A 25,778-nucleotide genomic window follows, 5' to 3' on the forward strand; every position below is an offset into this window, starting at 1 on the left:
TCAATTTTGTTACCGAGCAACACCAACTCTGCGTATTAAAAGTCCCGTAGATGGTGGCAAAAGAAATGTTTATTTGTTTAGCCACTCCTTCTTGAACTCCAGAGTGGGGAGCAATTCAGAAAGATTTACGGAAGAGAAACGTCTTGAGAGCACTTATAAAAGCTGCAAATTCATTGATGTCAGTCACAAAAGAACAAAGCGAGTTCTAAAACACAGCGCTTTGATACGAGAAAGAATTTCTTCCCAATTCTGTTCTGTATCTTGGCACGACAAACTTTTTCCTCGCGAAGGGTTAACAGAGGATATATTTCTTTTAACCAATTTCAATAGGTAATATGCACAGTTCCAATTGTGAAAAACGCAAAACATTATACAGCACGACTTAAACTTCATTCGTTGCTCGATGGGTAGCCAGTGCAATTTCTTCAAAGTCCGTTGGATGCGAAAATATGCGTAACAATTGCGAAAAATAGATTTTGGTACCCGTGTTTTGAGATAATTGAAATTGATCAGGAGACCCTTTTGAAGGAAATTTGCAAAAATGTGGACAAAGTTGCGTAAGTTAAACTACTACTATTTCGTTTCGAAAAAATGCTTGAAATCCGGCTTCAAGATTGTTTTTTCGCAAATCGTTTAATTTTTTTATAATTTTTTTTCCGCAAAATTTTGAAAAAGCGTTTTGAAGAGCGCTAGTTAATTCAAACGCCTTGCTACCAAACTCAGCATCCGTGTTCCAGGGGACTACGAACGTTTCTCAATAAACCATATGCAGATTAAAGTCTGCAATAATTATAGCACAGCAATTATGCATTCCAAAATGAATGCTTTCCAACCTGAAAGTGCTAAAAACTGAAATAGTCACACAAAATAAATTATTAATCTATATAATTCATCAAATAGCAATCGATCAATCCAACAGAAAACTTTCAAGCATTAGTCTAGCAAACAAAAAGCAATTTTTAATTCTTATTTCATCTTTTTAATTCTTATTTTCATCTTTTTCGTGACCGCTAGCAGCTAATGACAGACGAATCACTCTGTTGCGAGACTTCAGAGCTACCGAGCTCATCACCATTTGCTCTGTTCAGAGTTTCAGCAGCGATTCTATCAATTTCAGTGCTGAAAAAATCATTTCTTGCCTTTTGATTTTGAGAAATGCCATTTAGGACGTAAGACCCACTCACTTGCGACCCTTGTTCCTTGGTATAACCACCAATATCTCCCGATGAATCAACAAATCTGTTCGACAAAAATTGATAGTCATTTTCATTTCCGTGAGCACATTCTGTTTTGTTATCTGAACCTTTTTCGCTACTCAGTTGATTTTTGACCAATGACAAAACAGATTCCGATAGTCCACTCACGTTTCCCAAATTAACGTTTTCAACTGGATCCCGCTGACGAGTGACAGCATGAATCTCGATAACACTGCTATTTTGCCCCGTGCCACTAGCAGCCGAGATTGTTTCCCGGTACTGACAGTTTACAACTGATTCGTCATTTTTGGAGAGTTGGTGTGTCGCATCAGCTGCAGCATTCTTCTCTGGATCAACATCATCTGCACATTTTGCATTATTGAGGATTCCAGAACTTCCAACCACTCCACCACCGCCACCAGAAAGAAGGTTTGAGCCTGCAAATCCAGTCTCTCGATAATTGGCATCCGTGTCAGGTTTCAGCTCTGCAGGATCACATTCCAGCTCTCTCCACATTAGGTGGTCCTGGGGCTTTATCTGATAGAACTCAAGCGAACGCTCTCTTTCCTCGAGCACCTTCACCGACTGAAAACGTAAAAGTCATTTACATCTATAGCAGGTCAACTTCTTAACTATTCATTTGCGTAAAAAAACAATCCCTGACGTGCGTCAAACGGTAGTCCTCTCTCAATAACAGAAGCAAAATAGTTCCGATAGATTGCCAGACGAAAGCAATGATTGAGTCCTGTGACCTCAACTGCGACTTCAAGCAAAGACCAAATTGTCGTTTCTAATCCAGACTTCGTTTTTCGTCAATGACTCTGTTCATTGATTGCTTTGCTCAGCAATTGCTGTTTAAAAGCATTTTGAGCAAAAAGAATATCAAACGCAGACAAAGATAAATTAAAATTTTGGAGAAAAGTGTTAAAACTTCAAAACCGTAAGCAATTTACTGGAAAAAATGTTCTGCGAATTTGGGCCTCCTTTAAACGTCAATAGGACTTGTCTTGCACATTTATGCACAAAAAACTCACAGAAAATGGCGTCTCAATAGGCAAAGGTCCAATTAGCTTCATAAAAAGTTATAGTCGAACCTATATAGATAGTGTTTTCAGTTAACACCAAATATCACTACCTGTTTGAGCGTTGTCCCTTTGTCATCATATTTCAGCCAACTTGTAGCTTAGTTTCATATTGTTTCTAGCAAAACGTAAACTAATTCTGTTTAGCGGTTTAAAGAATTTGATACTGTTAGGATACAGTAGCATTTAGAGGTCATGGTATCAAGTATATTCATGTAACAAAAAGTCAAATAGTTCTTCGCAAAGAAGGAATCAAATTGATAACGACCTTCTGCCAAAAATTTTAATTGAATCTCCATCGACTGTTCTAAGTTTTGTTACAGTAGGTCTTACGAAGTTTGTATTAACAAAACTAGGCATAATTATTGATGTCATCGAACCTGTCTGCTATGAAATCAATTGAATTGTCTCCTAATTTAGCGGCTATACAAATGCAGAGATTACCCCAGAGGTTGCCGCGCACAAACTAGGGGTTACTAGTTTGACCGATTTGCTGGAGAGTTTGCACGAGACGTTGGCTCTACGTTTTTGGGCTTCTGTCCTGGCCACTGACACCATGCTTTACATGATTTTGCTTTTTCAGCAAAATAGAGAAGATAGCGACACATTTTTGGTCTTCGACCTGCTGTGAAAGGTCTATGTGTATTCTCGATTGATCAGGAAGGGGAGATATGTAGGATACAGTAGCATTTAGAGGTCATGGTATCAAGTATAGCCATGTAACAAAAATTCAAATCTTTCAAAATGAAATCAAATCGGAAAGGTAGAAGTCATGATTTTTATGTAACCCACGTTTTAGCTTCATAAGCTTTGTTGTCTTTATTACAGTTGATTTCTCTATATGCTTCCATTACAGTAAACAAATATATACCTATTGTTTTAAAGGAAAAGGCGTATTTAAATATTAAGTTAGGATTCCCCAGCTCCTACATCAACTCATTTTAACGATTTTCCCGGGAAAAATGCCCAAAAAACCATGGAAGGAGTGTTAATACTAGGAGTCTTCACCTATCAGAAAGACAAAAAATTTCGGAAAACTCGTAATATCATAGTCATAAGAGCAAATACCACTAAACATATTAATTTTTGTTTTAAAAGAAAGAGGACAGATTTTTTATAAAAAAAACCTGCTATTAATGAGATTGAGTTGTCAAACAATTCAGTGCTAATCTTCTATCTTTAAATGTTTAACTATAACACTATCGTTAACAATTTTATTATATTCTGTAATATATGGGAAAACGCAAGAAAAATTATAAACAATTTTTGGAAACAAGTAGTGTCAAGGAAATCTATATACTCAAAAAGTATTTCTTGTTCAACTAAATTTGGGCGATTGAAATTTTTCACGTGTTTGCCGTTGTTTGGAAATTTCAACTATGCATTAGAACACATTCATGGCCCCTTAAAAGAAATACAGTAAAGCAAGTCAAAACGGAGTACTTGGAAAAAATTTGCTTTCTAAGACCAAATATCTGTTCCAACATCAATTTCTCACTCCACTGTGAAAGCAGTTTGGAAAACTCGCTTTTTGCTCTTTTTACTACTCCAACATGATTAAAAACACGACTACAATTTGACTTCTCACTGCCAAATGTCAAAAAAACGAGATCATGAAAAAACAGAGCCCTGATACAATTCAATTTCTTAAAATTTTAGAAAGTATACTCGCGATAATAGCCTGTTGAGCCGTTGTTTTTTTTAAAATTCAAAAAAAATGCAGAAACGTTGCCTTATAATGGGAAAGGATCCATTCTGTTCCCCCCATCTTAGTGGGCTTATATCTCCAGGCGCACGTGCTATTTTTTAACATAGTAACGTGCTATATAACAACAAATAATTTGTAACTGGGGGCATAAAAACCACTGAGGGGCCAAAACAGAATAGATCCAAGGGAGAGATTGCTTTCTTAGAGATCGCTTTCTACAGCACACTTGAGAAACAAATTGAAAAATTACTAAATCGAGAAAAAGTGAGAAATCATATGTGAACTCGCTGCAAGAAAAGTCATAAAAGAAAAAAAATGATTATGTGGGGCGGGGGCACAGAATGTTCCGACATGTTTAGTTTATGATTGGCAGCAATATCAATGATGAAAACTAAGCCTGCAAATTAAGAATGGCATTTCGAAAACAAAACAAATTTGGACAGCCGAATGTCTGAATTTTACCGGACATCAAAAAGCAGTTGTCTTCTATTGGCCTTGAAAAGGTTTTGAAGTAACCTGAGCTGGCCTTGAAAATCATTATGATAGAGTGGTCAGTCATTTATGGCAATAACAAATCAAGCAATTCAAGTAAAACTCGCCACTGATTATTAAAAAGGATAGCGTCAAGCGTATAAAAGACGCTATAGAGCGGCAAGAACAAGTGGATAAAATCCACTCCTTTGAGCGATACAGGCGCTGAAAAAATGAAAAAGGGCCGACAACGAAACAAGAAGATAAGCTAAGAGTATCCAAATACTATACTCAGCTTACAGCTATAGAAAACAACCATACAAACCCACAGAGAGCAAAAATAGCCGCCAATGATTCCTATAACCCCAATTGGGTTAAATAAAGAAAATGCCAAAGTGCTTTCCTGAGCAACTAATATTTGAACGCGCTTTCAGCATTCAGCACATTGAGCGAAGAATGAGATTAGCAAAATTTATCAACAAAATTTTAGGAAAATTAACTAAAGCCAGCCAAATTTAGTAAACCAAAACAAAATTTTGATCAATTAAAAAATGGGAGCAATTTTAGCCAGTTGAGATGACAACGGAGTCAAACCCCTACAGGTGCTCGAGAGCAATTAAAACATATCTGACTGATTGAAATTAAACGGCTGTGATAGCTTCCGATACCTGTATTTGACTTGAAATATTATAAAGGTCATTTTGAGAGAGAAATAATAAGTCATGACTGAAATTATTTCCGCGGATGAACAAAAACTGGATTCAAAAAGGGTCAGAAATTAACGCACGCAATTCAGTCAAAAAATCCCATGAAGCTAATTTGATGAAACAAAAAGCTGATTTGAAGTTAACGCGACGTCACAGGACATTCCGAAAAGTGGACGAGAAAAAAAAACAATAAAAAAACGGCAAAATTAAATAAATAAACTAAATAAAATAAATAAAACACGTAAATAAATATATATATATATATACAAAAATCAAGACACAACGAAATATTCATCACAAGAAAGGAATAGACTAAAAGCGAAAGTGAACAAATTATGCACGAGTGAAAACGTCGGAACGCCAGTGGTTGCTGTCGATACCTGAGCTATCAACTGGAAACCTTAATAAGACCTTGAAGTTATTACAATTATGCCCATCAGAACCGATTGTTTACCCCGAAATAGCTATAGCGCGAAAGAAGAGAAAATGAAGGAAAATATCAAAAGTAATTTCTTTTTACAATTTACCATCTTTAAAAGCAACACCTCCCAATAACTGTCCTTCGAAAACACATTGATGAATTGTCTCCGCGATTAAAACGTGGAAAGGACAAAATTTTTAAAGCAAAAAAATTGAAAAACACAAATTTGTTTTATTCAATACCGTAAAAACAGCCCTGTCTAACACTCATTTGTCTTTTTCTTAGTAAAATCACAGAATGACTCTCAATATAGGATTACACCAGAAAAACGATTGCGAAAAGCGTAAATGAAAAAGAAATAACCATAAAAAGTTTTTGCCAAATAGACAAAGCTATCCAAAATGAGATTAAACTAACTCAATTTACACTTTAAAAACAGCTCAAAAATTTTAATAAAACTAACTTCAGCAAAAAACAATGCAAAGCTGCAAGCAAATTGTCTAACACGGAAAAAACATATAACTCAGATCCGCAATATACGTCTAATTGCTTGAGGTGGTCACAAATGTTTCAACGTACAATTGCTATACCATAACTGCGAAACAACTTTGGCCAAAATTCAAACTTAAAGCTTTCTTTAGAAGAAGTGATCAAAAAATGTGCTCACTTAGAAAAAAAGTTTTGGAAAAAATTATCAGTCTGTTTTCTCCGCTCTTCAATTTTGGACACAATTAAACATAGTTCGCAGATTGCCAGAAAATAGCCGCAATAGCTTCGTAGATGAGCAGTCTCAAAAAGATGGTAAAAGAAATAGACCATGGTAAAAGATGGTAAAAGAAATAGGTAAAAGAAACTCTTAAAATGCGGAGTATTGCTGATTCTATTAGCTGCCCTCAAATACACTATGGTACCAAAAAGCTACGTACACCTTAAGATTTTTTAAAAAGCAATACAGACAACAATTAATAAAACATTTTGAGTTCAAATTAGTTCTCTAATAACGCATCATTACACCTTTAGCTTTTTTAACGTTTAGTAGAAAGTTTGTATAGTTTTCATACAGGTTTCTCAGGACGTCTGCGTCAATTTAATTCCAAATTTCATACACTTTTTCTTCTAAATTTTCCCAAAAAACTATCTGTTTTCGTAATCGCTGCTTCAAAATCACCCATAAATTTTATATAGGATTCAGATCTGGACTGAATGCTGGCCATTCCAGTACCTCCCACTCGTTTTCTTGGAAGAAATTGCCGATAATCTTCGATTTATGCACAGGAGCATTATCTTGCTGAAAAATAAGGTCCAGGAAATGCATTTTTTCTTCGTAAATTTTCAAAATTTCCAAATAACCGACAGCGTTTAGCTTGTTTGGACACTTAACAAGCAATTTCCGTCCATCTGATCGTATTGCACCCCAAAACATAAGTGATCGTTTGTCCGAACTCAAATTTTTTGTATTTTTTTCAAGAAATCTCGTTCCATTTCTTCGAAAAACTCTAACGATTCCGTCGCTGGAGATGCGCACCCTTGTTTCATCAGTAAAAACCACATTCTGCCAGAAAGAGAACGGCTTCTTGAGCATATTAATACACCATTTTCAACGAAAACACTTGCTTTTCTTCTTCAAACTGACTTTTTTTGCAGCATTTCTTGAAAACACCATATTTTTTGAGAATTCGTCTAACTGTACCTCTGTAAATTGTATCGTAGCAAGAGAAAGCGTTATGAGCCACACGAATTCGCTCCAGTGAGGTTTTGGGATCTTTCAAAACATCGGCAACTAACTTTTCTGATTTTTTTGACAATTTTGGGGGGTCTTCCGCTCGATTTTTGGGCCTCGAAACTGTTGTTTTTCAGGTAACGGTTGTACGCATACTGTGCACTGGATCTTGATTTTAATTTGAGTTGCTTTTGTATTTTAGACCATGAAAATCCGACATCTCTTAGCGTAACAACTTGGCAAACGGTATAAGAACAAAGCGGTTTAACCATCTTTTCTGTTTAAGCGGAGAAAGTGAGAATGAAATTTCTCTTAAAATTTCTAAATTGCTCATCTTTCTTCACGGCTTCGCGCAAATCATGCTTATGAAGCACTAATCATGCTTTGAATGCAGAAATCATGCTGTACGTAGCTTTTTGGTACCATAGTGTACCATTCAAGAAAGAAGAGAAAAAAATGAAACATGAGTCAAAAGGCCGAATGTCAAAAGTGGTTCAAACACTTTTCTCCCTTCAAACACTTTTTTGCAAAATTATGCCTTGAAACGACTCGCTTTTCAATCGTTTCAATACCAGCGTGACCGCAATCATTTGACCTTATCTCAAAGATTTAAAGTTAACGAAAGTCAATTTCAGAGTGAGCAACTCATATTTGAGAGTGAGGCAAGTCACCTGTGACCAAAAGCTGAATCACTGGAATGAACAAAAAACATTCTCCACTAAGAGTTAAAAATGACGTCACGCACGCAATTCAATTGAAGCTGCATGAACGAATGAACAAAAACCGGTGAACGAAGTGGTGATTGTAACTTCACATGGTCGTAACAAAAATCCTTTTGACAAAATTAAAAAAACAAGAGAAGGCCAAAAATAGCCTCACCTATCGCTTTGCGGCTATTACACCAAAACTTTTACGTGAGCCACTAACAATTACATCATAGTAAATATATTTTTTACGTGAGCAATTGACATTGAAATCCTGATTTACAACCAATTGACCAACTGTTTATGCTCTTCAGCCCAAGTCTTGGATACCAAGACAATTTTACAACAATATCTGTAGTTCTGAGAGTCGCACTCATGGTAGCAAATCAAGCTCTATATATACATTAAAATTCACGCCATTGGCATACAAGTTAAGGTCCAAAACGGGAAATCTCTTTCTATAAATAATATTGGAAGTGAATGTCAACAACTTCTGACTTCTACATTTAAATCAACAAATATAAAGAGCATCAATGGAAAAGGTGAATGGAAAACGGGAATGGAAATAAGGAAAAAAAGGACTTGGGAGGGCAGAAATGTATGTGTGGGAGAAGGAAAAGCGCGTGGGGGAGATAAAGTAAAAAGAACTTGGCTCCCCTACACTCCCGGCAACAAAAAGTCAATAATTGATATGAAAAGGTAAACACAATAAAATACAGCAGCAAAGTTTTCATTCTGATATTGAGTTTTTTGTGTGTGTTTCAATTAACTTGTTTCAAGACATTCCGGAGTATCTGACAATCGTGGGAATACACGGCATAGGGTTAACGCTAGTCTGTGGACCATTCCTGTAGCCGTACGGATGTCGAAGCTCCTCGGTATTCCATCTGAACCTCTGTGTGCTTTCACAATCCTTCCACGAGGCCTGATTCCTCGGGGTGTGAAGTCCCTGAGCACCTACACAATGTCACCCTCGTCCAGCTCATCATTTGATTTTTGCCACTTCATTCTCTTGTTGAGCTCAGGAACATATTCCTTTAGCAGCCTGCTCCAGTAGTGATCAAGTAGTGTCAGCGTCAACTATTATTAGTGGAGAACCGCTGGTTGTTTTTCAAAAAAGGGTTCAAACATATGTGATGCGTGCGAAATAAGAAGTGATTAGGCGTAAGTGGTCCCTCATCTGAGATGAGGCAGCCCACATGAGTCAATGGCCTGGAGTTCAAAATTGCATCAGCTTCTGCCACAACTGTGAAAAATTGAGAGTGTTAGTTTCGGACTGTCCAGCACTATTAGTAGAGTCATCTTTGCCGTATGTATTGACTTTTTCTACGCTCCTCCCAATTGTGATGCCAATGGTGGATTGAAAATCCACCGAATGTTCCGTTGAGCCAATTGCAGTCTGATGTACTCGTTGTCTGGCTGCTAGTTTCCCTGGAATTTTTTTACTTCATTGCCTGATTGGTTCCAATGAAGTTTTTGGCATTGTCACTCACAATGAAGTCGGGGTATCCACGTCGTGATACAAATCTGCGGATGGCCATGAGACAATCGATTGATAGGTCATGGCATACTTCTAGGTGGACAGCTCTGGTGACCAGACATGTGAACAAGCATACGTAGTGCATCTGAGTGCCCTCTCTCAATGTAGAAAGGTCCAAACATTTCAATTCCTGTATTGACGAAAGGGTACTGCTTGTTTACATATGGAAATCTGAATTCAGGCAAATCAGCCATCTTCGGTCTTACATTGTCTGCCCTCCATCGTATGCAAATGAAATAGTATTTCCCAGACTTCTCAGTACTTTTCTCAATCTAATCATCAGGAAAGTCTGTTGCAGGTGAGCCTTCACATGTTCCACGCACTGATGGCCACAGTCATGGCGTGCCTTTTCAATCAGCAGTCTCGTAATTTTGCTCCATAGGAACTTTGTCAAATTTAATCCTGTCTACGAAAGAGTTTTCATCTCCTCTGCACATCTGCGGGCCTCCTCTTCAGAAGGGTAGGTCTGCATGAAATCATCCATGTAGAACGCTGCATAATTGATGTGTACGCCTCTGGATGCTCTTGTTTGTGTTCATTTGCCCCCTTCTGCAGAATAAAGATCGCACAAGAAGGTAAACATGTGGCTCCAAAAATGAGTCGGTTGTATTTGAAGATTTTCTCATTGCCATCCTCTGTCCACAGAAAACTTAGACTGTCCTGGTCTTGTGCTTGGATGCCAATCTGCATGAACATTGCCTCTATGTCCACTGACTGCTTTTGAGTACTCTCTGAAGCAGAGAAGAAGGCCAAAGTAGATCTGGCCCTGTGATATTCCCTGATAATTTGAAGCAGCGTTTGTGACTCTGCGGGTTTTGTCTGGCTTCTGTTTGTTGATCACTAGGTGATGAGGAAGGTAACAAGTGTGGACTGGGTGATGAGGAAGGGTGATGAGGTCTGCAGTTGTGATGTATTTGTTATCCAAATCTTTTTTTGATTGTTTCTTCGTAGCGGTCTCTCAAGTTGGTGTCCCTGACCAACCTCTGTTCCAGAGCGTGCCACTGAACCTTGGCCATGAAGTAGTTGTTAGGAGTGTAATGTCTTTTTTCCATGGAAGTCCAATCTGGTATCTGTCACCAATGTGTTTTATGGTATCATTGAGGATGGGCACAGCTTTTTTGTCATCTGAAGACTGTCCCTTGTAGGAATAGTGATTGAATTTCACTCCGTCAATTATCCAGAAAAGCTGAAGAAGATCTTCATCTTGATCGCTTTGTTGTCTCTTGATATGATTGGAAAGTGCTATGCTTGTGTTGTTTGATTGCCCGACCCTTTTCTGTGAGAACCGCTGAGTAATGGGCCCCGTCAGTGTCCAACCAAGCAGAGTGTTGACTCCCTATGGGGTGCCAGTGGGTCCAGTTGTGGTTGTCAGGGAACTGTTGCTGTAAATGCATCTGCTCCAATCAGTAATCCTATCCGGTTGTCCCTGATCGTTGGAAAACTTATGTTCTGGTGGTGAGATTGGTCTCTGCAGATCTCATTCAACATCTCAATTTCAACTCTCATCCGAAACTCCTCCATTGCTGTTGCGTACACAGGTATTCTGTTGCGTCACAGGACAACTGCCGTACAAAGCTCTTATCCCGATCATTACATCTACTGTTTTAACTAAGTGTTCACCATGAAGTGAAGCGAGTGGTAGGGTTATGTCTTTGGGTTGCTGAGCTTGAAGTGCATTGTCAACCTTCTGTGTTATTGTTTGTTTTCACTGCCACTTGCCAGCAGTGCGTAGGTTTTAATGCAAATATCTCTGTTGAGAAACGTTACTGGTATTGGCTGCAACTCTATCTGAGCTCTGATCCAAGAATTTTTCTGTTGGTTGCTGCAAGTGTATTTTTGTTGCGGAGTAGTTGCCTGCTGTTGGGCTACAGTACGCTGAAAGTTATTCTGCTGTCAGTTGTTGTTCTGCGTTTTCATCGGCTGATGGTGAAAACCGTTTTTATTTCTGTTGCCCCTGTGTGAAGTGCTGCTGTTGGATCCACATTGTCAATTCTGGTTTCTATTCTGTTGGTTGTAGTTCGAACTTATCTGCTGCCTTTGGTTTTCATTATAAAAGAAACGTTCATAGTTTGACTGTTTTGGTTTGTCTGGTTTCTGGAGATTTTGTTTTGTGAGATTTGATTCCAGTTCCTACTTGGTAGTGCATTTTGTTGTTGTTGCCCTTCATCTGTCGTATGGAGTGGAGAGTGATGGAAGCCATTGCATTTATCCAATAAGCATCCTGTTTTTGCTTGACAGAGGCCCTTTTCGTGAGCTCTTAGGCAGTTAGGGCAGAGATTAAACTTCCTCACACAACTCTGCCAAGAATACACTGACATTTCTGAGTATTCGGGACATCGACCAAGGCTGTGGTTTTGTGAGCAGAGTTGACATGTCATCTGTAGCCCACCTTCTAGAAGTATTGTCTCTACGGTTCTCTGGTTCTGTATTGGAGAAATATTCTCACGCGCTTTTGCGTAGAGTCAATCCAATTGTGGGTAAGGCGAAGTGGGTAGGGTTAGGTTGCAACAGAGCTCGGCTTCTTGTTTGTTGATTCCAACTGATCATCAAGGAAGCGTTCAGATTGTCTCTGGCCATTCTCAAGACAGCTGAAGACTTGAGATCAGATTCAAAGTTGTGAAGCCGGAAGGTTTGCACAAGTCTGCTCAAGAAAGATGAGAAGCTCAAAGTGTTTGGTTCGTCTAATCTAGGTTTAGGCCAATTCTCCAATTGATCAAGGTATGCAGGGTTAATACGCAGTGGTTGCCAAACTTCCTGGTCAGTTCAGCGATGGCTTCGTGGTAGTACTCTCCATTGTATGAGCATTTTGTTATGGAATCTCTTTCTTTATGAGTTAGTTTTGATATTTGTCATTTTTTTGGCATCTGAGAGGCCATTCTTGTTGTGAATGGTTGCTTTGAAGAAACTGAACCACTGGTGACATTTCAAAGGATCACCTGTAAAATTATCAATTAATATCTTAGGCAAAACCAATATGTTCTGGAACATGAGTGCTTGGTGTTGCATCCAGTCTGGTGGATAACTCGGGAAGATCGGGACGCCATTGTATAGGTTGTTGTTATAGCTATTGTTATAGTGTCCATCAGGTGCGGAACAATTGTACAGTGGTTGTTATTGTCTTCGTGTATGTTCCTACGGCTAATCGTCGGACCTGTCCTGGTCTTGTGCTTGGATGCCAATCTGCATGAACATTGCCTCTATGTCCACTGACTGCTTTTGAGTACTCTCTGAAGCAGAGAAGAAGGCCAAAGTAGATCTGGCCCTGTGATATTCCCTGATAATTTGAAGCAGCGTTTGTGACTCTGCCGGTTTTGTCTGGCTTCTGTTTGTTGATCACTGGGTGATGAGGAAGGTAACAAGTGTGGAAGGGTGATGAGGTCTGCAGTTGTGATGTATTTCTTATCCAAATCTTTTTTTGATTGTTTCTTCGTAGCGGTCTCTCAAGTTGGTGTCCCTGACCAACCTCTGTTCCAGAGCGTGCCACTGAACCTTGGCCATGAAGTAGTTGTTAGGAGTGTAATGTCTTTTTTCCATGGAAGTCCAATCTGGTATCTGTCACCAATGTGTTTTATGGTATCATTGAGGATGGGCACAGCTTTTTTGTCATCTGAAGACTGTCCCTTGTAGGAATAGTGATTGAATTTCACTCCGTCAATTATCCAGAAAAGCTGAAGAAGATCTTCATCTTGATCGCTTTGTTGTCTCTTGATATGATTGGAAAGTGCTATGCTTGTGTTGTTTGATTGCCCGACCCTTTTCTGTGAGAACCGCTGAGTAATGGGCCCCGTCAGTGTCCAACCAAGCAGAGTGTTGACTCCCTATGGGGTGCCAGTGGGTCCAGTTAAGGTTGTCAGGGAACTGTTGCTGTAAATGCATATGCTCCAATCAGTAATCCTATCCGGTTGTCCCTGATCGTTGGAAAACTTATGTTCTGGTGGTGAGATTGGTCTCTGCAGATCAAATTCAACATCTCAATTTCAACTCTCATCCGAAACTCCTCCATTGCTGTTGCGTACACAGGTATTCTGTTGCGTCACAGGACAACTGCTGTACAAAGCTCTCATCCCGATAATTACATCTACTGTTTCAACTAAGTGTTCACCATGAAGTGAAGTGAGTGGTAGGGTTATGTCTTTGGGTTGCTGAGCTTGAAGTGCATTGTCAACCTTCTGTGTTATTGTTTGTTTTCACTGCCACTTGCCAGCAGTGCGTAGGTTTTAATGCAAATATCTCTGTTGAGAAACGTTACTGGTATTGGCTGCAACTCTATCTGAGCTCTGATCCAAGAATTTTTCTGTTGGTTGCTGCAAGTGTATTTTGGTTGCGGAGTAGTTGCCTGCTGTTGGGCTACAGTAGGCTGAAAGTTATTCTGCTGTCAGTTGTTGTTCTGCGTTTTCATCGGCTGATGGTGAAAACCGTTTTTATTTCTGTTGCCCCTGTGTGAAGTGCTGCTGTTGGATCCACATTGTCAATTCTGGTTTCTATTCTGTTGGTTGTAGTTCGAACTTATCTGCTGCCTTTGGTTTTCATTATTAAAGAAACGTTCATAGTTTGACTGTTTTGGTTTGTCTGGTTTCTGGAGATTTTGTTTTGTGAGATTTGATTCCAGTTCCTACTTGGTAGTGCATTTTGTTGTTGTTGCCCTTCATCTGTCGTATGGAGTGGAGAGTGATGGAAGCCATTGCATTTATCCAATAAGCATCCTGTTTTTGCTTGACAGAGGCCCTTTTCGTGAGCTCTTAGGCAGTTAGGGCAGAGATTAAACTTCCTCACACAACTCTGCCAAGCATACACTGACATTTCTGAGTATTCGGGACATCGACCAAGGCTGTGGTTTTGTGAGCAGAGTTGACATGTCATCTGTAGCCCACCTTCTAGAAGTATTGTCTCTACGGTTCTCTGGTTCTGTATTGGAGAAATATTCTCACGCGCTTTTGCGTAGAGTCAATCCAATTGTGGGTAAGGCGAAGTGGGTAGGGTTAGGTTGCAACAGATCTCGGCTTCTTGTTTGTTGATTCCAACTGATCATCAAGGAAGCGTTCAGATTGTCTCTGGCCATTCTCAAGACAGCTGAAGACTTGAGATCAGATTCGAAGTTGTGAAGCCGGAAGGTTTGCACAAGTCTGCTCAAGAAAGATGAGAAGCTCAAAGTGTTTGGTTCGTCTAATCTAGGTTTAGGCCAATTCTCCAATTGATCAAGGTATGCAGGGTTAATACGCAGTGGTTGCCAAACTTCCTGGTCAGTTCAGCGATGGCTTCGTGGTAGTACTCTCCATTGTATGAGCATTTTGTTATGGAATCTCTTTCTTTATGAGTTAGTTTTGATATTTGTCAATTTTTGGGCATCTGAGAGGCCATTCTTGTTGTGAATGGTTGCTTTGAAGAAACTGAACCACTGGTGACATTTCAAAGGATCACCTGTAAAATTATCAATTAATATCTTAGGCAAAACCAATATGTTCTGGAACATGAGTGCTTGGTGTTGCATCCAGTCTGGTGGATAACTCGGGAAGATTGGGACGCCATTGTATAGGTTGTTGTTATAGCTATTGTTATAGTGTCCATCAGGTGCGGAACAATTGTACAGTGGTTGTTATTGTCTTCGTGTATGTTCCTATGGCTAATCGTCGGACCAGCTTGGCTATTACTGTGAAAAGAAAGCTATTGTTGGGTTTGCCCTGTCCTGCTATCCCTACTCACATGTCGGCTCTGTCCTCGAACATGGTTCTCTTTCGATCGATTTGATTTCAAGGTTTTATCTGTTTTCGCGCCATTGGCACACAAGTTATGGTCCAAAACGGGAAATTCCTTAGTATAAACAATATTGAAAGTAAATACCAACCACTTGTGACTTCTTCAATTAAACCAACAAATAAAAAGCATCGAGGAAGAAGGTTGGGGGAATGGAAATCAGGAAATGAAAGATTTTTGGGAGGACCGAAATGTATGGAGTGAATATGTGGGGGGAGAGGAAGTAAAAAGGAGCTTAATTCTTTTACACCGATTTAAAAAGCATAGCATAAATAAATTTTCAATGAAAAACTAGCCCTTCAACTAACTACCATCTGATGCATGAAAGCAGAAAAAATAACAATCGCAAGTCAGATTATAAAGTTCGCAAGAAAAAAACTAACCCAAAAAATAGTCAAATTACTTTTTCAACTATTACAAGTACATATAAAAATTGAAAACATTAATACATGCACTGAGGACCAAAAAAATTGTCTACTACTTCACGCAAGCCAAAACAAGCATATTGGCATCTGTAACTTTGAAAAAAGGAGGAAACCTTGAACAAAAATATTTCAAAATTTTTCTTTCTCAAATTAAAAAAAAACTGCTTTGAAATGCATAGGTGCGTTAGACTTCACTTAGAATTCAATTAACAATAAGTGAAACAAAACAATGGGTATAATATCGCTCATAGTCCAGAAAACAGCAGAAAACTCCAAATTGGCGTTAAAGCTCCATTTAAGTAGCAAAAAGCATCACAATGTGGTCAAAACAACCGTAATATTATTATATTTTAGTCAACACTAAAACCCAGGAAACATTAAAGAAATGAAACTAGAAAAACAACAACTTCAAAACGCTGCACGAACAAAATGTGCTCGATTGTTCTTCACCTACCCAAAAATTTTCAAACATCTACAAGTCCCGCTCTCTTTAAAAAGAAGTTAAAAACTACTATCTTTTCTCCACTCTTCAGATTTGTTTGCCAAATACAACTTTCAAATTTTATTCTGTACCCAAACTTCCTGTTTTTTTTCTCGCTCACTTATCATAAAAGCAGGATACCATGGGAGAGCCTCTTTGAGTAAAAAAAATTTATCATGATAACCATAACTCTTCCAGTCGTAGAAAGGTAATGCAAATACTGTCGATTTTACAAAACAAAGAGAAGGTCAATGAAAGCCCGCTGACAGCTAACTCAATCGCGGCTATTAACAAAAACTTTTATGACACCCTTTCGATACTAGTTTTGCGGCTAACGTTGTTACCTAGTAACGCCAATTTACAGCGACTTTAATACCTATTATGAGCTCAAATTTATTACAAGTTAGATAATTGACATAGCCGGCAGAAAAATCGACGCCGCTCAAAACGCTATGCAAAAAAAATTCCTCGATAAATTAATGAAGATTGTTAAAATTCATTCCTCAGAAGCCTTTTTATTAGGAACCTTTAATACACAAATGAGTTCCTTTGACCTTATAATAACTCAAATTAAAAAGTGCAAAGTCCTTTTATACAATGAGGTAAGTCACATCATCAAAATCTGATCACGCAAATGACTTAGAAACGTTGGCTAAATAGTAAGAAATGACGTCACTTGCGCAAATGCCGTTAGTGAGAGGAAAAAGTCATTCATAAGATTTGACTTTTTCAATTTTGCTGTGTCAACAAATGTTAAAAAAAAAGAGCGTCAGACGACGAAACAAAAAAACATAGCAGGACAAGTCCTGACCTACAATTCAAAAAATTTTCATTGACTAAACAAAAATTAGGCCTAGAATGAACTATGAATGGATTGGAAAAACCACTCAGAAAAAAAATCCCATCCAAAAATTGAAAAAAAACAGTAAAAATCAAAGTTAAATTGCCGCATGTGAACAAAAAACCACTAGCGAGAAAGCGAATTTTTGTTCAAAGACTGTTTTCTCACTCTACTATGTAATTAGAGCAAAAAATTTTACGCCACAAAACCACCGGGTTTTTCACTCCACTTCATATTGCGGAGTGACCGAAATCACAACTCCAATTTGACTTCAAAAATCATGAAAATGTGTGAACAGATCTTAAATAAAAAGACAGCGCTCCAAAACAATTCAAATTCTTTGGATTTAAAAACATAGCCGGAAGAATTCCGGAAGCGTCTCGAATCGTCAAAACTTAACAAAAAACCGTAATTGCAACTGAAGCCATTGCCTTTTATATTAAACCATTAACTCATTACCTCCCCAGGTTTGATCTAAAAATTGGCGAAACTTTAACCACGGCCACCAATAGAAACCAAATGGAGCAAAATTAAACGTTTGGTAACGTTACAAAAGTCCGAAATAATTAGCAACGTCAAAATACTCGTAGACTGAAAAGGGCTATGAATTTCCCTCAAATAATTCATGATTCTAATCTCAAAAAGGTCGCGAAAGCAAACAGCAGACAATGATCTTAGAAACTAAGTTAAATTTTTCAAAAAAGAATGCTCATATTAAGGAAACAGAGAACCACTACAAAAATATTTCTAATCACTGCATATGAGACAAAAACAACACATACTTCTTCCTTGTTGTATATATGCTCGAGAATATGATTTCATACTCGTTCAAAAACTAAATTAATCATAGAAAACAACAGAATAAAACTCAAAGGCAAAAAGTCGTTTAATAACAATACGAAACAAGGCTGGAAAAATGCAAAAAATGTTAATAAGTTTTGAAAAAGGCTTTCTAGCAAACTCTCAGTACTGCCTTATGTTGAATGAAACCAATTGCCAACCAAAAAATGGCGAAAATCTAATAAAAAGCTGAAATCGTTCAATTTTCTACAAACTGAAGAAATCGATAAAGAAGGAAAATAAATGTAGGTGTCATGACAACGCTACAATGATACAAACTAGAATGTGAAGAATATGGACACATAGTAAGGAGCACCGTAACAAAAAAAACTAATTCTTGATTTTTGAAAGTTAAAAATAAAAAAAAAACGAATACCTTCCATTGTTCAGCATTCGAGACATAGAAAAGACAATTAATCATCCGGCACAAAGATCCATCCTCCTGAACAGAACAAAGAAAACAAAAAGCAGAATTCAAACATACGAAACAATGAAACATTTTGCATAAAAAAGGTCAAAAAACTTTTAAGACCGCACTTATAAAAATAATTCAACTGTTTTTCAAAAACTTAACGTCAAAAACTGATTGAATTTTAATTGAAACGAAATTAAAATCCCTCATGTTGCACAAAAAGACTATTTCTAGTAATTAAAACCAAAATACAAACAATAACTGACAAAAATTGGAAAAAAATACTACGTAAATCGGATTACAATTTTATAAAACAAAATTACACCGAGGTAGAAAGAGGCGTTGAGTACTTGAATTATCAAAGGGGAGTCACCATATTAACTGAATTTTAACAAAAAGACGGCTGAAAGATCCAAAAATGAAATTAATAGAAAAAATCCAAAAACATAACTGAATTACCAAGAAAAAAGTGCCAATTTTGAACTTGAAACGCATTTTCAGGCTCTGCAAAACACTGTGGCATCAATTTCCGAGGTTTACATTTCAAAATAGCATCGAATAAATAATTATTTCCACAAAAAACCAAATTACAAGTAAGAACAAACTAGGCCACTTAGACGAAAAAACGGCTAATAACGGTTGTCTATATGTGCCATTCAGTCAAAAACTTCTTTTCAAAGTCAAAAAGTATTTCACTAAACGCAGCGCATGATCAGAAAACTTCTCTCGCACAAAAAAATTAGTTCACACGGCAACTTGCGCCTTTAGGTTGAAACAGCGTCTGAACGAATAGTACTTCCGGTTAAAAAAACCTTAAGAAAACCAATACTCATCTTCGAGTCGTAAAAAAACCCAGAGCACTGCAATATAGCTGCACTCAGCTTACAGCTATAATAAACATTTTGTTTAATAGATACAGGAAACATAACCGGCAGATTGCCGGAAAATAGCCGCCGTTGATTCCAATAAGCATGATTGGGATTGAAATAACAGAAAATATTGAAAAAAAAAAGATTTTTGTACAAAAACAATTTTTTAAGTTCGATTTATTTTGATGGCATTTCGTAGTTGAACATACTTCTGTTTCTTAGAGAGAGGCTACAGTGGCTACTATCAATAACAATAAGCATTAGAGAGAGGTAACTAATACTTGTAGGACCGACGTTCAAATAGCGGGCATCTAAAATTGGGCTTTATGGGTTTATCCCGTTTCTATTTCTGACTTCTTTTTATACTGACTCTGTTCATTTTGAATTGCTTTGCTGAGCAACTGATGTTCAAAATCACTTTTAGAAGAATGAGAGAAGAGAGAAACTAGCCTAGAGAAGTCAAAAAGATTTCACGCAAAATGTTGAAAAGGCGGCAAAATGAGGTAAAGCGAAACATTTTTTTATTCGACGAAGTAAAAAAAAACATAGCAGGACAAGTCCTGACGTACAATTCAAAGAATTTTCATTGACTAAACAGAAAACTAGACCTAGAACGGACTATGAATGGATTGGTAAAACCATTTAGAAAAAAATCCGATCCAAAAAAACGAAAAAACAGTAAAAATCAAAGTCAAATTGCCGCATGTGAACAAAAAACCACTAGCGTGAAAGCCAATTTTGTTCAAACACCGTTTTCTCACTCTACTTTAAATTTGTAGCGAAAACAATTCACGCCGCAAAACCACTCGCTTTTTCGCTCCACTTCCTGTTTCGGCGTGACCAAAATCACTACTCCAATTTGACTTCAAAAATCATGAAAATGTGTGAACAGATCTTAAAAAAAAAAAAGACAGCGCCCCAATACAATTCAAATTCTTTGAATTGTAAAAAAAAATAGGAGCGCTATAATAGCCGGCTGAGAAGATGAGGGCGGCTATTAAAAACAATAACTTCGTGGCATCAAACATCTAGTTGACAAGTTTTTTTTTCTGAAGGAGCTTTAAATGGTACTCTTTTTCCATGAGCACCTGGTAACCAACCTGTGAGTTAATGTCATACTTGGACAGCTCAATGCAGGAAGGAAATGTGACTCTGTACTTATTTGCCACTGCAATTTTCACATCCATCACAGTGGTTCTGGAGCTCACCAGTGCAACAAACGATCCCGTTAGACACGCATGCCGCTTCCCAGACAGCTAAAAATGGAAATTCTTTGAGCAACGGATCATTAAAAACCATATTCAAATCATAAATTTATGGCTGATCGTATTTCGTTGTCATGGTACGGTTCCAAACAGATTTACTATTCATTTTGCACAAAGAAGGCTTAAATCAAAAGTAAGCAAGACTTAAGGTAACTAAATATGCGCTAAAAATGTTAACTTAAAGAAACAAGACGACTCACGATTTCTCACTGGCACGCTGCCTCCAAAAGGACATTGCTATTATGGGAAGGAAAAACATAGCTGGCAGATTACAAGAAAACAGCCGCGATAGCTTTGTAGATCAGCAGTTCCAAAAAGATTCAAAAACAAACCAAAAGAGAAATTTTATTATTGCTGAGAAGTTATATTTATATGTATAGCTTATTGCTGCTTCTAATAACTGCTCGCAAATAACCTTCAATTAGAGTGACAAAAACTCATCTATTTGAATTAAAGAACATAGCTGGCAGATTGCCAGAAAATAGCCGCAGTAGCTTCGTAGATCTGCAGTCTAAAAAAAAAACAGTAAAAAAGACAGACCAAAAAAACAAAGACGAAATAAAAAAACATAGCAGGACAAGTCCTGACGTACAATTCAAAGAATTTTCATTGCCTTAACAAAAAAACTAGACCTAAAACGGACTATGAGTGAATTGTGAAAACCATTTAAAAAATCAGATAAACAAAAAAAAAACAGAAAATCAATGTCAAAAAGCCGCTAGCGAACAAAAAAATCACTAACGAGAAATTCTAATAAAAAATAGGCCCAGAATGAACGATGCATGGATTGGAAAAACCATTTCGAAAAAAATCCGATCAAAAATATTGAAAAAAAAACAGTAAAAACCACAGTGAAATTGCCGCATGTGAACAAAAAAACCACTAGCGAAAAAGCGAATTTTTGTTCAAACACCGTTTTCTCACTCTACTTAAAAATTAGAGCGAAAAAATTTCACGCCGCAAAACCACTCGCTTTTTCGCTCCAATTCATGTTTTGGCGTGACCAAAATCACTACTCCAATTTGACTTCAAAAATCATGAAAATGTGTGAACAGATCTTAAAAAAAAGACAGCGCCCCAATACAATTCAAATTCTTTGAATTGCAAAAAACCAAGAGAAGGCCAATAATAACCCCAGCTATCGCAGTGCGGCTATTTAAAAAATCGTCACTTTGAAAGTGAGGAGAGTCATTTTTGAGAGATAAGTGAACAACTTAATCACGCTCATGAACAAAAAAACTTCCTCCACTAAGCGAGAACTATGACGTACGGCATGCAATTCAGGTAAATTGCATACATGAATGAATAAAAAAGCAGATTTGAAGTGATTGTGACATTTGGTCGTAACAAATATCTTGACGACGAAATAAAAAACGATCTTTTCCGTTTGTACACCCACCCCGCCTAGTGGGTGCATATTATATGCAATCCCAGACGCACGTGCTATAATTTTACCGAAAGATTTTCTATGTAATAGCACGTTCTCTGGAACTGCGAGTGCATAACGCACTGGGGGAGGAAGCACAAACTGAAAAGATCCAAGGAGAACACACACGGAACAACTCCGGAAGCAAGGCGAAGCCTCGTACCCTCCCAATCAAGATCTTAATTGCAGAAACCAATATCTTTTGTCTAAATATAATTACTGTTTACCTCACCAGTGCATTTCGTAAAAAAACTTAGCATATCTGTTGGGAACATACCTGGTAAGTTTGAAAACTAGCCCACACTCTTAAGATGGACAAAAACTGATAAGATCTAAAAAACATAAAAAGGAAAAGCCTAAGGTCGATAACAATTTTAAATACTGAGCTGAATAATTAGAACGAAAAGTTTAGGTCTCACTTTTTCGTTTTTGCGTCTCAGAAATTATAAATTTTTAAATACTTGTCTTTTCGGAACAATTTTTGTTATAATGAACGCTAGCTTTGGAAAAATTGAGCTTTATCAGGAAAAAAGACGAAAGAAACAGTTCGAAACTCAGTTCGAAAGGCAGAAAATGGTTCATTACCAAAACCTAAGGGCAAGAAATTTTACAGAAATTAGATATTATTGTAGAACGATATCATAAAAAACAAGAACAAATATTATAATAGTGATTTCAACAAATTTCTAGTGCATTATGTTATATAAAGTTAACTGGACACAAAGAAAATCGAAACTAACAATTGCCAAAAAACGATAGAATCTACAAATTTCTTTTTCTACGCATAGAAGCGAAGCGATAAAACCTATAGGTTATGGTTAAGACTCAACACAAATATTTGTCAGGAAAAATGATCAAAACCAAGGTCTGCTGATAATGAACATACTGTAAAACACAGTAACAAAAAGGCATTTTCGTGATTTTGAAAATTGAGAGCCAACAGTAAAAAGTAGAAAACAAACAATTCATTATTTAGCATTGAGGATTCGGTAAAAGACATATCAAACACCTGTCAAAACTAAAAAGGGGAAAGAATTTGAAGATTTGAAACCATGTTAAATTTTGCCAAAAAAAAGTCAAATTTTTTTAAAACCAAAATAATTAAAATTTCAAGGAATTTCAAACTCCGAGTTATTCCAAATGAAATTCTTACTCCTAATGAGTTCCTAAAGCCAGAAAATTGAATTATCAACGACACGGAATTAAAATCCCGAACTCAATCAATATTCCAGTAAATCAAAACTAAAAACAAACAAAAAATTTAGGTGTACTCAAAGCCACAAAATCGAATGAAAATGTTTATAAATTACTAAACGCAAAATAGCTTACAAAAATACCGAAAATACTTACAAAATTTTAGATGTAATCCCAGCAAATTCTCAGTGCTGCATTATATTAAATGACTTCAATTTCAAAGCAAACAATGTTAAAAAATTGAAGGAAAGATTCTACAATCGTAAGAGCTTAAAAATGCAGAGTAAATAAAAATGTAAGTCATAGGAGGAGGCTAGAGTGACACATGCCACTTAGAATACTCATATATGAAGCACTCAAACGTGAAAAATTAACTCAAGAAGTCAATGAATGTTCTCGAAGGAAAGCGCAAAAACGTTCAATCAAAAATTTTGGCATCATAAAAGACAAAAATTTAAAATAATTGCTCCAAACTTCGTTCGAGAGCATTTAAAAGCTAAAAACTGACTAAATAGTTGAAAAATATGATGCGCCCATTTTTCTCTTGAATTGCATTATTAGGCTTTCAAAAACACCGTGATCTCAATTTTAGAGGGTTACATTAATGCAGCATCGATGAAACGTTTCTACAAAAAACGAAATTACAAGTAAAAAAAAATACGTCAAATGGACAAAAAACGGCTAAAACGGTTGCCCTCTTGCCCTCGTGTGCCATTCTCTCGAAAACACTTTTCAGAATCGAAGTCAATCACTCAACGCAGCGCATAAAAAACATTACCAACTAACGTTGGAATAATTGCTCTCGAACGACTAGTGGCATGTGGGAGCTCTAATCGATTGCAACTTGCTTCAGTCGGGGGGGGGGGAGGTGAGGCGAGGGGAGGAGAGGGCAGCTTAAATGGGACTAAGAAATTCATTAGGGGGCTTCAAATAACCTCATTAGAGGTTAATATATACCACTATTAGGACAAAGTGAAATAGGACACCAATTTCGTCGCACTTATCGTTTGACTTTTAGTATTAAATTGCCGCCAATTGAGTTGAGCTGCTTGAAATAGCGACTGAGAGAGCTTTTTAGATCAAGTAAAACGCGACAAGTCAAGGGCGTAAAGTTACTCGAAAAGTCAAAAAAACGGTCCAGCGAAAATTTTGCATAAAAAAGACACGTTTACAATAATTGCTTCTTTTCGAGAGCAATTGAAAACTTCTCTCGCTCACAAGAATTTGTTTACAATTTGTTTACAAAAATTTTACTGGCTTTCGCTTTTAGCTTGAACACATAGTACTTCCGTTAAAGAAAACCAATACTCTTCGAGTCGTAAATACCAATAGAAGGCCAATCATAGCCCTAGCTATCGCTTTGCGGCTACTAAACAATCAGACCTTTGCGACTTCTTTCACTCGATCCAAACGACTTCGGGACACAACATAGATATTCCGCTCTTCAAATACATATTGTTCACGTTCAAATTTTTCACACAATTGCAGCCAACTCAAGACACAAAACGGAACATTAACTCTCCACGTGGTCGAAAAATAAACACCGCCTCCCAGAACACCACCATCGTCTAATTCTCGAGACCCGTCCGCTGAACTTTCAATACTTGAAACTGCAGATCCGTCAACGAACAGCTCATTATCGGGCGTACGTTCAAAATAGATAGCATTATCACTAAAGCCAATATTGAGACTTTCTAAAACAGCTTTCTGCATTTCTGATATGATAAAATATTCCAAATCGAACTGGTCTATCACCGATTGCTCTTGACCAGTTTTGGCACCATCGACATGCACAGGTACACGCCTCTGTTGGTGTTGCTCAGCACAGCCGCAGTAAAATTTCGAAGCGTCGATTGAAAGAAACCTTTCTGGAATGCGAGCAAGGTCAACCATCAGAGTAGACGTATCCAGTTTCAACGTATTCACAAAATCGCTGAAATCTGAAACAAACATTGATTGCGTTTGTCATAGACTTTGAGGAATCAACAATATGTTAAAATAGTACTTTCAGGATAGCACTTTTTGAAATGAACTTGTTTCTCAAAGAATATAATCACGTTTGAATTTTGTATTCTTTTCCCGGCAGCTTTTTAGCAGCTTCTTTCAAATTTAAATTAGGTAAATATCCCAACTAAGAACGCATTTATAAGAACGATTACTTCTAATATCTATGGACAGTTGATACCATTGATACTTCAATGTGATCAGTCAGGCAGCTTTCAAATATGAGAAACTCTCGATATGAGACAGCTTTCAACCTGGGAAACTCGGGCGTTTTCCATTAGTCGCGATTTAATTATTTACAGATTTTCTGCCCAAGTTTAAATTTTTGGTATATAAAACCACTTTCTGCATCATATAACCTACAAAATTGGAGCAAAACAGGAATGCTGTGATAGCTTTTGCTTCTATTTTGTTCTATTTTCTAATAATGCAGACACAGAGGGCGCGGATTCTCTCAATGTAATTTTTCTAACCTTCGATAAATTGCGAAGGCACAACGTAGAGTCTTGAGGTGTTTGGGAGATACTGAAGGCGTCCCACCTGGAACAGTTCTTCACTCCTCTTCAAACTTTTAAGCGCTGAAATAAACACCCATATGCAACACTGCAAGAAATCATTGGGACTACCCATTTTGAACAACCCATTTTGAAGAATTTATTTGAGTGAGCCTCAAATAAGTGGAAGGGATGAGACCTGAGAAAACTCCAAATCATCCTCTAAA

The 25,778-nt window shown here is 37.3% G+C and overlaps 1 protein-coding gene across 3 annotated transcripts in view; it reads right to left on the bottom strand.

The window, feature by feature from the left end:
- Positions 1 to 855: 855 nt before the first annotated feature.
- The window catches only part of LOC142341789 (uncharacterized), a 110,687-nt gene continuing 85,764 nt past the window's right edge, over positions 856 to 25,778 (bottom strand). For 2 of the 3 annotated variants that reach the window (XM_075393022.1, XM_075393021.1), the window contains exons 12-15: positions 25,531 to 25,635; positions 24,437 to 24,993; positions 20,269 to 20,424; positions 856 to 1,781 (exon numbers count right to left, since the gene is read on the bottom strand). In XM_075393022.1, the coding sequence (XP_075249137.1) occupies positions 1,011 to 1,781; positions 20,269 to 20,424; positions 24,437 to 24,993; positions 25,531 to 25,635 (1,589 nt within the window). In that variant the 3' untranslated portion in view covers positions 856 to 1,010. The remainder of the gene's footprint in view (positions 1,782 to 20,268; positions 20,425 to 24,436; positions 24,994 to 25,530; positions 25,636 to 25,778) is intronic. The other variant, XM_075393023.1, reaches the window with a different exon arrangement.

The sequence above is a fragment of the Convolutriloba macropyga genome, chromosome 6 (assembly GCF_964194025.1).
Source record: "Convolutriloba macropyga chromosome 6, txConMacr16.3, whole genome shotgun sequence".
Classification (NCBI taxonomy): Eukaryota; Metazoa; Xenacoelomorpha; order Acoela; family Convolutidae; genus Convolutriloba; species Convolutriloba macropyga.